Source organism: Lupinus angustifolius, unplaced genomic scaffold, assembly GCF_001865875.1.
Source record: "Lupinus angustifolius cultivar Tanjil unplaced genomic scaffold, LupAngTanjil_v1.0 Scaffold_65_53, whole genome shotgun sequence".
In the NCBI taxonomy this organism is placed as follows: domain Eukaryota; kingdom Viridiplantae; phylum Streptophyta; class Magnoliopsida; order Fabales; family Fabaceae; genus Lupinus; species Lupinus angustifolius.
The window spans coordinates 15,591-28,819 of NW_017723171.1; the positions used below are offsets into that span (position 1 = coordinate 15,591).

At 35.0% G+C, this 13,229-nt stretch overlaps 1 protein-coding gene across 3 annotated transcripts; it reads right to left on the reverse strand.

Annotated features, from left to right (window-relative positions):
- Nucleotides 1-1,200: 1,200 nt before the first annotated feature.
- Nucleotides 1,201-10,953, reverse strand: LOC109339267 (protein FLX-like 1). Of its 3 annotated transcripts, XR_002106645.1 has the most exons (8): nt 10,718-10,953; nt 9,968-10,610; nt 9,250-9,413; nt 8,230-8,312; nt 6,805-6,934; nt 2,850-2,937; nt 1,374-1,433; nt 1,201-1,290 (listed from the first exon to the last, which is right to left on the reverse strand). XR_002106645.1 is itself a non-coding variant. In XM_019576679.1 (5 exons), exons 2-5 carry the CDS (start codon nt 10,597-10,599, stop codon nt 6,839-6,841), a joined length of 975 nt encoding a protein of 324 aa, XP_019432224.1. In that variant the 5' UTR covers nt 10,600-10,610; nt 10,718-10,952; the 3' UTR covers nt 6,471-6,838. The 3 variants fall into 3 exon arrangements, 1 of the variants encoding a protein (XP_019432224.1); XR_002106644.1 differs by lacking the exon at nt 2,850-2,937; XM_019576679.1 differs by lacking the exons at nt 1,201-1,290; nt 1,374-1,433; nt 2,850-2,937 and having other exon boundaries at nt 6,471-6,934; nt 10,718-10,952.
- Nucleotides 10,954-13,229: the final 2,276 nt, after the last annotated feature.

Here is a 13,229-nt window from a genome sequence, read left to right on the forward strand (position 1 = left end):
GTTTGATGTTGAAGACAAGGAATTGCAGTTTCAAGATAACATTGATAAGTATGAAAAATTACAAGATACTGGTTTTGAGGATAAAAAGGGAGAAAAAGTTCAAAGTTCTACCTCATTATCTACAATGAGTGATGATTGGAAGGCAGAGGAGGAAGAACTTTAATTTTTAATACATTCTTCTGCCTTGTCTCTTTTTGAGATTGTTTTTTATTTTTTTATTTTCAATGGACATTATGCTAATCTTATGAGATTTCAATGAGTTTATTTAACAGGATAAATTTCTCCCCGGATAAATGTAACAGGGAACTTCTAGGTTTTGACACTGACCCTGTATGTTATTAATTTTTATTATTTACTTATATTTAGCATATTTTTGTATTTTTCGGTATGTATTTTATTTTTTAAATCCATATAGCTTCTGTTGTTTGCCCAAATCACAATCCGCTGTAGTGCATGGCGGATATTTGAAGATAACACTACGTAGAAGTGAAAATAAATGAAACCTTGAAACCTTGAAACCAAGCAAAAAAATATATTAGGAGATTGAGAGGAAAAGAATAGAAACCCAAGGGTGATGTAGTAAGTAGATAGTCCTACACATTCTACCTCATGGAGATAAAACCAAATTTGATTTCAATAAAGTGTCTCTTTGTTTCATCCTCCGCTAAATTATCCGTTCTCTTAGATTCATAGTATAGCTTGTAAGCAATCCCATTGTAATTTGCACAATTTTGCTATACATATCTTGTCCCATCCTCTGCTAAATTATCCGTTCTCATAGATTCATATGTCTTGCTCTCCAAGAACCTTCCAAAATTCAATACTACATTATCCAATCCAACTGATGTTATTCTCGATTATTTTAAAGCCTTTTAACATCCAACTCCCCATTTATGATAAAATGTATAGTTTTGATCCTCCTCAATAGTGTTTAGCTTGTAGAAATGCAAAGAATCATAACCATCACTAAAAACATTGTCCATCTTTTATTAATATCTGTCATTCAGCAAGACTTTTCCATCTTAATCTTTATTGAATTCACTTGATCTAATTCTCTTGTCTTTCTTCCTCTACCCTTTGAAAGTCAATAGACACTTTCCCTGCTCTTGCTACCTAGCAATTTGTATAACTCATCTTAAGCTATATCTCTCGCTCACTCACGGCATTCTTAACGCCTTTCTTTGATACCTTGTATTTTTCACCACTTTCAGTAATTTTATATAAGGACCATACTTTATAACATTCCCTTTTCACCTTAACTTTACTTCCACCTTTAGTCCCACCATGATTCTGCAAAAGAAACACCCACCTCCTAAAAAATATATCCATGAACAAGGATACCAAATATTAGAACGTGAAAAGTTAAGACATACCTCTACATGTAGATGGGAATAAGAGTCGGAGGCATAAAATTTGGGCCCAATGACCATAACCTGGACACATGAAAATACATGTCAGAATAATGCTAAAAGACCAGAAAACCATTATAAAAAACTAAAACATGACAGATACAGAGAAAAACTATCTTACAATTATACAAATACAGACTAAATACGCTTTCATTGTCAAGGATTACTAAACCGAAAGCTCAAGTTAAGAGTAAAGTACATCAGTTAAAATTGGGATCTACCACATCATACAAAGCCACTTCTTGAAATTTTAAGGAAAGGGTGGGAAGAAAAAGTTTATACAAAAAAGAGGGAAAGGACAAAAGGGGCATATTAATAAACGACTATTAATTCTGCACAACTGTTTTGCAACAAAAAAAATGGGGTACACAGATCTACGATTGCGCAGCCTTACCCCACAAGAGGAGAGGCTCTACATAACTGTTTTGTGATATAAAATAATAACTTTAAAACTCATACAAGCCCAGTCGAGAACACTCTAAATAACTATCAATTCTCCATAACTGATTTGTGATATAATATAATAGCATTAAAACTCATAACAGCCCAGTCCGAGAACATTCCTAGTAACTTATTAAAAATTAAAAGGAAAAAAAATTGAAGTAAAATATCAAAATCACTATATTCTAACACCACCAAACAGACATCAGTGGTTCTAGCTATGAGGAACAGTGAAATTAAGAAGCAATGTAGAATTTAATGAAAAAAAAGTTAACAACAGTGGTTAAACAACATGCATGTGTCTGTCATTAAACTGGACGCCACATGACTCTCCAGTACCACAGCAGAAAAAAGGCAAACATTTCAGTAAACCACAATATAACTAAAACTTCAGATTATACAGATAAATAACAAGCAACACTTGTAATTGCCAAAATTGACAATAAGATGCCATGCCCCTTCTCAAAACATACAACAAAAAGTGAGAAAGAAATGATGCAGCATCTACATGTACTAAGATGACTTATTCTTTTGAACATAATATATCTACAAAGTTGTTCAAAATAAAAGCTAAGAATCCTTAATGGGAAACCTGGAAAAGGTAGAAATTCACCTATAAACAATCAACTCACTGTGAAATGAACAATATATCATGTCAATTAATCCAAAACTTATACACTATCAAAATTACACCTTCGGCGCAACAAGAGATCTCCATACTCATTAGTAACTTTCTCTATTTTATAGTCCCAGTACACTAATCTGTGGTTCTGATTCAAACCTAAAAGTACCCAAACTTCACCAAAAAAGTTTCAACGGGTAAAAACTTCTACTTCAATCACCAGCGTTGACCAAATTTACAAAGACAAACATTAGCATCTCCTAAAGTCTGAATGGGCAAAAAAAAAAAAAAACAATCGCTACATTCAAGCCAACATATAATGGAGAGTAGAAGAGGCAAACAAAAGATTTAACCATTCAGAGAGCTGCTTAACTTACTCGACTGAGAATCACATCCCGCTGCTCCAGTGTTGAATATATCTCGCCAGCAACATGTATCATGGCATCATGCTATGAATATGTCTGGCTGCTCTGTGAGGAATATAAAAAATCCCAACAGAGAATGTCTCACCTTTAATGCAGACTCACTCATGGAGACTTACATGCAGAGATAATAGAACTGAACTCCTTACACACAGAGATAGTCCTCTTATGAAATAGAAAATAGATGATAACAGAAGATGTTCCGCAGATGCATAGAAATACAAGACCCCCCCCCCACCAATCGATCCCTATGACACTCAATTCAACCCTGTCTCTCTCTTAGCCTCCACCTTCGACCAAAATTCGCACTTCCCTTCCTCTCCCCAGTTTCCTGAGTCCTCCTGACCAGCATTCCCACAACCAATCTCTCTTGACGTTTTTCTACTGTTACAATCATCCCCCTATTTTTCTCTTGCATTTTCTTTCTCCATCAATACACATGTGGTCCATTTGACCCATTCTTACCCACCCCATCCTTATTCCTTTTCATTCATCTATATACACTGGTTACAGGTCCGTCATTTTGTCTTGATGTGATGTTAACGTATACAAGACCTAAACACCATTGCAGAACTACCGCTAAAGATGATCTGTGGGTGTAAAGAACAAAACAAAAAGAGTGGAAGGGGTAATATTCTTTTTAAAAGAAATTTTATTAGAGAAAAAAGAGGGGCATGGTAACAATTAATTTGCAGCAAGCTCAGAACATGATGCCTCACTTCCTTAGTGAAGAACTGATCAACTCACCAATCCAGCAGCGTTGCTATAACAACACAATTCAAGGAAATTGACTTTACATGTCTACAGAATCAAGAACGGATTCTGAAAATGGCAGCAATGAACGAAAACTGTATTCAAGGTGCTTTAACTTTTTTCCTTTTTAGATAAAAGAACATAACTTATTAGAAGATTAAAATGGATACAAATAAAGAACCTCAGGAAAGACACAAGGTTCCTCAAATCCTACAAATGTAGCTTAGTGACACAGAAGTCGCAACATAGAAGTAAATGTAGCATGTAGCAGAACATGTATTAGGAGACAGAGCATTGTCAAGTCTACAAATCTGCAGCATATATTGGCATTTAATCATTACTAACTATTTCTATCCAAATGCTAGATATATTAGGTGAGGTACCGTATCGGGTACTCATGTAATGTAAATTGTTTCTATTTGGGCTGAAAACATTGGATTTTTTCCATTTTTCTACTTAGTGACAACATAATACTAAATGTGATTAACAATTAGTCTCTCATCTTCACATTTCAGTCAGTTTTGGGTCTCAACCTCTCATCATAATCCTCTCATCCTCTACCTGCTAACTTTGATCATTTTTACGTAATTATATTGGCATACCAATACCTTAGATTTATTTTTAAATGTTGTATCTCGAACTTGTATCCATATTGGGTATCGTTACCGTACACATAATCAGGCAACATAGTAGCGCTTATTCATGCAACACAAGCGTACACTAGTTTTTGAGAAAATGTCGAACCTCATACCCGGTACGTACCCATGTTAGAAAGAACTTAACTTGCATGGTGAATGTGTAGTTATGGCTGGATTAGCATCTCACTCATTTTGATGTAAATCATGGATATATGTCACATGGTCAGTTATAGACTTACTACTGGAGACATTTTTCTTTGACAACCGCCTAAATCTTTGACCTTACAAAATATCTCCCAATGATCAACTTTGTTTGGGAGAAAATATTTTGTTAAAATGAAGGGATACACTAAGGAAGGAGCAAAAGGGATCCTCATCAGACAAATAAGGAATCAACAATCAACAGAAACTTAACGAACCATTAATCCAAAAGGGTTCTCCAGACTCTTCGTAGATTGGACTAAACAGGCTCGTAACATAAATTCATGAGTCTAGCACTAAAGAGCAAAAAAATAACCTTGTCTAAACTCTAAAGCATGGCCTAGGTCCTTGAAAATTTGATCAATACTTTCCAATCAAAGACCTCAGAGAATGGAAAACATAGAAAACTACCATAAAATATTTATCTTTGCTCCTACCAAACTACCTGTGTATTTTACATTAGAATTAGTTGCTCGACGATTTAGTTGAGTATGGAGAATAGGGGACAAACTGGAATACCAACAAGAAAATTAACCCAAAGAAAAAGAGACTAAAATTTCTATCTGGGACAAAAACTGCCAAAAAATAAACAAACAAGACTTCATTCAGTTCAGAAGTATCTCTATCATACAAGTTCCTAGAAAAATGAGGATTCAACAAAATATCGGTGTCCAGAACGGAGCACCACAGTAAATATGGGATCTCTGTTATTCTCCAGAAAACCATCCCAAAGGAAGTCTTCCGTAATCTTTTCAATCACTTATTCAATCATATAAACTGGAATTCTGAAGAAAAAAGATGTAGTGAAAATGGATCTGAACTTTACCCAAGGTGTTAGGTATTGGCATGGCCACAGGAGAGAAACATAAACTACTATAGAATTTAATATAAAGCTTTGTAAAGTAGGGTATCAGCCCATTAGCTAATTGGGACTTACGAAATATACTACTGCAGAATGGGTATAGGAGGAATATTTGTCCAATACTCCAATATCAAAAAACAGAGGTCAAAATTGGATTACAAACTCACCACAAAGGCCCGCCACTTGCACCCATTTTTATAAAATTTACATTTTCCTATATTCAAATAAAAAAATTTCCAAAATTTTTTACAGAGAGTAAACCTTTGCAACTTAAATAAAGTAAGATTTTATCTTTAGTAATACTTGGTGATAAGACAGGCAATATGAGGATATAATAGTAAATAGCAAAAGTGTGGCCAAACTTAGACTGTACTGCATAGAAAAGTCATGAGAAACACTAATACTATGACAGGGTTGAGGCACCAATTAAGAAAAGCATTTAATGTTTTACTAATTTTTGGTAAAATTCAATGACTTATTAGCTTTAGGCAACTCATGCTACCGAATTTGAAATGACATTTTGGGGGAGGTGAGAATAGTAAGCAATCTAGAAACAGAAAAAGGAAAACAAATAAAACTACAGAAAATCTCCTCGGACCCTTCTCAAAATGACACCTAAAACAAATGTCAGTATTAAAGATCTCAAATTCTCTTCACATGAAACAAATGGCAGTAATTGCAAAACCATACACCTTCCAAAAAAAGAATATTTTCTTCCAAATGGGTAGAAAAGAACAACTATTTTCCTTGTTTCCAAGGGGGGGCAAGGTTATCAAGCAGCTGATATTTGTATAGAATCCAACTATTTTCAGTTTTTTACCAACAGCAATTGTAATACCAAGAACAATATGACAATGCTTCCTAGAAAGCCTATCGCCAAGGAGGGGTGAAAAATCTCTTTTCCTTATTTCTTGGGGCTCCGGGAGACAGTGGTTATCAAGCAGCTTATACTATATAAATTCCAACTATTTTAAGTTTTTCTGCCAACAATAGTTCCATAGAGATTGCAAACCATTAGCAATTTTACAATTCCTAGAAAGACTACTATTACAAGTGAAGGAAAAATACAACAACTTTTCTTGTCCTTGTTTTCTTCGGGGATGGTGATGGATACCAAGCAGATGATATTTAAATATAATCCAACTATAGGTGCACAATTTTGACAATGAGCAACTTCAAATTTTCCATATGAGACAGCAAATAGGAAAAACTAGATAGAAAGACATAAGAGCGAGGTTTGCATGAGCACCATGCCAATAGAAAAATAATAGAAAGCAAAGTATCCATTAATTAACAGCCACCATAGACAAACATCACCTATTGCATCATAAACCTAATATGAGATTTTGATAAAAAGGTACAACTTTGATAGACAACTAATAGGTGTTTTCCCAGGATGTTCATAAGTAGATAACTCTAAAACCCTGAATATCTAGAGAGTTGCAGCCCAAGATACCAGTTAGAAGATCGCTTGACTGAAGAGCAGAAATCTATCTGTGTCCTTGAGCTCGCTGCATGTCATATGCATTCCAAGCAGCAGAAGGTCCAGCTCCATATTGAGGAAAATTTTCCATACCAGGCTGTGCCTGAAATTTGCCAGCATTAACATAGAACAATATCCAAATCAACCCAGCGGAGGAAAAAGGGAATTACATGACCATATACCATGTAAAAAAAAGTATAATCCATTAATATAAAACCAATATGTATGGGGCTGTAATAAACTAAGCTTTTGGAAGCTATTCAATGTGATTTTATCACCAGCAACCAAGCAACTGACTACTTTAAACCGGCCAGATTAAGAGATAAATGTAATAGCTTGGAGTTTAGACCTCAGTCAGGGAAGGCCATGATAACAACCTCAAACCAACAAACTTCACTATTTAAAGCTTTCATATTCATAAAATAAAGCAACATATCTAACATAAATATGATAATAGTTGATATTCAGGTTCCCAAACTACCAAATGCACAAAGTTTAATTAGTGGTGGTTAACTCTACTGGCTTCAAGTGTCAATAAAGAAGATGCAAAGAACTCAGAATTCAGATCCTAATGGAACTTCATCAGAGATCACAAATGGATAATAATGGGAAAGGGCATCAGAGATGGCAACCTTAAATCTTCAACGAGTGTGAAATGACTGAAATGGGAGGCAGGACAATATGGATAGGGAAAAAAACCAGACTATCACATTACCATTTTAAAAAATGCAGATTTAAATGGAATGGTGCAATGTAATAGTGTGGTTGAAGATCTTTTACTTGTCTGTAGAGTGGTGGTTTCCACTTTCCTACTTCCAGCAAAAATCACATGCTATAACAAAGGGCAACAAGGCCTACACAGTAATAAATTTAAGTAGACACATACAACCCATTCTCATTTGCATATATACTGTCATTCAAATACTCAGCTCAGCCTTGAAGTGCAATAGCAAAGACTGACTATGCATGGGTGAGTTCGTTAGGGCTTATCATTTTAGTAAGACAGGTTTAGTTACAAGTTGATATCCAGCACATATTCTGGGCAATCAATTAACAATTGAGAAATTAACTTTGATCCGATTAACCCAATTCATTAAAATATTGTAATAATTGGAGGGAGAATGGGTTAATGGATTATCTTGCCACCCCTAAATGTAACTAAAAATAAAAAATTGAAGATTTTACTAATACTTAGCACAGTCATTTTCACCCAATCCAACTGAAAAACCCAAAGGTCTTTCAAAACTAAATCTAAATGGAAAGGATTCAGTGAGAAATGAAAAAGCAACTGCAACTAGGTCCAGGAAGGTCCACTTAGTTTCTGCTCAGACCAAATGCGTATTAGTTCATTGTAGAATCCAAATACACTTGAGAGACATGCCACATATGACAACTTACAGGATTCATGCCATAAATGGCAGGGTAAGGATTTCCAGCATATCCAACCTCAGCACTGCCATAATTTGTGTTATACCCTGGACCTACAAATAAAATCAAAAGGAAACAAACCATGAGCATTAATAGGCTTAAATTCCAGTGCAGAAAGCAAGAATTTGGTCAATTAGTTGGTGCAAATTTCAAGGTACACCGTCATTGGCAGCCAAAAATTGCAATCTACCAATAAAATATGAAAATCCAAATATATTATACAAAGGGAGAATGGAAGCGGACCCGGCGCCATGAGATTAACAATTAGCTAACTCATTAAGAGTACATACAACTTAGCAAATAATATAAAACCATGGTTATCAAAAGCGTGCTCCAAAGCATTGAATCGCATGATTCAACGCTTTTCATGGTGGAAACTGTGTTGAAACTGGCAGAAAAGCGAACCAGTGGCGGAGCGATGTGTTGGAGCGTCGAATCGCAAAATCACTCCGTATTTTGAGTTGAGGAAGAAGACAGATGTTTCAGATGTCTTCTGCAATTTCGGGTTTGTTTTGACTCAGGTTCTGACCCAACCCATTTTTAACCTAATTTTAAGCCCAACCCTTTCATTTCAGCCACCCAAATTCAGAAACATTTCATCTCTTTCTATACAGCTACTGCCACATGGTGGAAACTTTGCATTTTACGAAAAATCCATTCACCCATTTCTATAAAAATCATGCTGCACTATTTCTTCATCCATCTCTTCTTCTCAAATCGCACAACAACAACAGGGCTATGCTCTTTCACCCAAAACCTTTTTGTTTCTTCCCCAAAAACGTTACTGCTCCTCCAACCCCCTCTTTTCTATCTTTTCCCTCGGTTTTTAACATATATATGTGTGTCTTTTTTTAATGTAACTTTGTATTTTAAGTGGAGCTACGCTTCGTGTTACGCTCCATCGCTTCTACGGTCCTACCCCACCTTCCCGCTCCAAGGTTGACTCTATGCTTTAACAACCTTGTATAAAACCTGTATAACTGAATATACCTGAATTACCAGCCGTAGCAGCAGCACGAGCTCTTTTCTCTGCATTGGCAATCTCAGCGCGAAGCTTCTCCATCTCACGAGCCATTGAGATCAACTTCTTCTCCATCATCTGACCATGTTCATAGTTTTCTGCAAATCCTTTCTTCTCATACTCAGTAGCAGCACTACAAGCCAAGAGGCAAAAAAATAAGAGCAAAGTTAATATATACTCAGGAATCGGGATCATTGTGAACCCTATATGTACTTAGTAATAAATAATTAAATACACCATTCAAACATACTTTAAAATTCAATACATGTGTATATTTAAACAACGCTGGATATGTTGCTATGCATATTACGAACTAGCATCTATAGGAACACAATTCAAAAGAAATCATAATTTGAGTGACCCTACAGGTCCGTTTATTTAAGCTTAATAAAATTCTTCTCCTAAAGTAAACTTTCAGCTTTTTTGCAACTTCTTTTTGCATTTTATTATGATAGGCCAGTCAAACATATGTGCAAGTGCCAGAACCCAGAAGTCATTCTTTTGGTCAAAATAATTACTTTTTTCAGAAAATAAATTTAACAAAGGAGCCCTACATTGTGTTTGGATTAACTTACCTTGTAATAAAAAAAGCTAAATGCTAACAATCAAAAGGTTATTGACAGAGCTTTAGAACAAAAAAGGATTATTTCTGAGAATGCAAGTGCAACCAAACAAACACTTTCTTACCTAGCACGTTGCAACTCATGCTTCATAGCCTCAACATCAGCCCTCAAAGCAGGCATCCGTTTCAAATCTGCCGTCATCCTGGCCAAGTCCTGCGTCATCACCTGCACCTGTCCATACAAGTCCTGCTTCACAGCAGTAAGCTCCTTAATATCAGCATGAACCTGAGCAAGCTCCGCCCTCATTGCTTCTGTGCCACGAAGCTCGCCTTCCAAATATACCAACTTCTCACGCAATTCCCTCATCCTGGCATCAGTGTCAGCCCGCATGGACTCCTTGATTTGGGCCATCCGCTGCAGCTTATGCTGGGCGGCCTCCAGTTCCTGCTTCAGGGCCACGTGCGTCGCGGCAAGCCCCTGGTTATCGCTCAATAGTGCCTGGATGTCATGATGCTGTGCAGCTAGCTGCTCCTCGAGTATAGCGGCATGGTGGATTGGTGGCGGCCGGTGGCCTAACCCTAATTGTGATTCTCGGAATTCTTCGAGGAGAGCGGGGTGATGGTGATGCCCGAGGGGAGCTCGAGAACCATAGAGGTGATCGTGCATCGGCGGCGATACTCTTCCGTGAGGAGGAGGACCTGGAGGGGGAGCACCGCCTTTCATCGGAAGTTGTTGGCCACGATTCCTACCCGACATCGTTTTGGATTCTGAGACGCACAAAATGAAATCTCTTAAATCAAAATTGAAACGGAAGAAAAAAAATGAAAAACTGTTCAAATTTTACTACATTAATTAATGTAATATATGAAACTACCTTTGATTTAGAAGGGGAAAGTAAATCAATTTATTTGAAAATTCTAGTACGAGGAGTGAAAAGAGGGTGAAGATTGGTGTGGAATTGGCATTGTTGAGTGTGAAGGCGAAGTATGAAGAACCCTAACCACCGATTATTGATAACGGCGATGATGACGGAAGAAAGGTGGAAGACAATGCACAAAACACCAGTTCGGTCTGCACTGCCTCGAATTGTAGTATTTGGGCTTGGTTCCGAATTTTGGCCCAATTGTACAATGAATATCTCTATTTTTCTTTTTAGGAAAATTATTTTCAAAATCTTTTGTATTTTTAAATATTTAATTTTCAAAACAATTAAATCTATTTGGCATTCTTATTATGGGGTAGATCCACGTGCTATGAGCTATGATCGGTTGAAAATTATTTAATTTATAAGTATAATTATTAAGTATTTTTATGATTAATCAAAACTCATGACACATGAAATGACATATAATATGGGACAAAAGATATGTTTTCCTTATTAATATTGTATCGTTCATTAAACTAGTTAAGATATTGGTATGATGAGATAGTAGTTCAAATGGTAGTTCATTAATTTAGTTCACCCACTCATTCATATTAGTGAAATTATATATATATTATTATACTAATATTAATATTAAAAATTAATAAAAAATGTGATAAATATTTGTATTTAAATGTTGAAACAAAATGTGTGAATGGGTTGTATATTATGTTATAGAAGTATAAATAATATTGTGTCTTTCATTCTCCATTGTTGTATATTAGTTTATAATTTTAAATGAAAGCAAACCATTGCGATTTGTACGATTTAAATGAAAATCGATCTACATAACTAATTTTGATTTGATTGATTTTAACTGGTATAAAATTATTTGTTCGATATTGTTGTTGTACTATATCGGTATGAGGACCAGTTATACAGTTCAACTCGTCTATAGGATACCAGTTATCTCCCTTTTTTTTCATTTTATTTTATTTAAAAAAATATTCTGACTATTTAGTCTATGGTAACACACTCGCAGTATTTGTTATGACATTTTATTTTGATTTTGTATATCCAGTGCTATGGGTTGCCAAAACTGTTTTAAATTAGATATAGCTTGATTTCTTGAGATTTGAGTTTAGTTTGTTACTTCTGGTTTGTCTTAGTTTTGCGTTTGAACTTAGATCATAATTATGAAATCTAACTGTGTAATCGTTATAATCAAAGTTCTAATTTTGAGTTTTTGTTATTTATGGTGAAACTTTGTAATTAATTTGTCAATCTGTTTCTTATCCTAAGTTTGCATTCTAGAAGTTAATATAAACTTATATCTTAGATCTGGGCTTATTGTATTGTTGATTTTGAAATGAAGTTATACTCGGTTGATCTGTGCTTTTATTTCTAAAAAAATTAAATCAGTTCTAGTTATTTGTCATTGTCTCAATACTAGATGTTTGGAACTGTTGAAACTCAATTTAAAAGTTTGAGATATTTTTTCTCTTTGTGTTTATACGTGTTGTCTTTATTCCAGCCTTTTGAGTTTATGCCCTATACTAATAATTTTTTTAAAGATTTAATATGTATACACTGACAGTGTAGGTGTTTTTTACACTGTCAATAAATTATTTATCATTGATTTATTAAATATCACTGACTGTCAAACAAAAGTAATACAAATAAATGGTGGGTGATGTAATGACAGTGTAAAAAACTTTACAGTGTCACTCTACAAATTTTAAACTCTTCTTTTAAACTAATTTTCTAACCTTTATTTTGACTAAGTTGATATATCATATGATGTGTGTAATGACGTAAGGGTTGAGCATGGGCCGGGTGGGACGTGTTAATGCTTATCCGACTCAATCTTAAATGTTGGTCGGATCATTTTTAAACCCAAACTCGACAATAGACTCGAAGCTAAACCAACCCTAAATATTAATTGGGTCATCCTTTAAACCCGACTTTAAACTCGATTAAAAATAATGCATGCTCATTTTAGATAAATATTAGGATTAGTATTTGGATTAGTATTTGGATTAGGATTAGGATGAATATTAGGATTAGGATTAGGATTAGGATGAATATTAGGATTAGGATTAGGATTTGGCATAGGATTAGGATTAAGATTAGGATTAGGAATAGGACTAGGATTAGGATTAGGATTAGGATTTCGATTAGGATTTGGATTATGATTATGATTAGGATTAGGATTAGGATTAGAATTAGGATTAGGATTAGGACTAGGATTAGGAATAGGATTAAGATAAGGATTAGGATTAAGATGAGGATTAGGATTAGGATAAGGATTAGGATTAGGATTAGGATTACGATTAGGATTAGGATTAGGATTAGGATGAGGATTAAGATTAGGATTAGCATTAGGATTAGGATTAATATTAGGATTAGGATTTGGATTAGGATTCGGATTAGGATACGGATTAGGATTAGCATCAGGATTAGGATGAGGATTAGCATCTGGATTAGAATGATGATGAGGATGATGACAAGGACGAGGATGAGG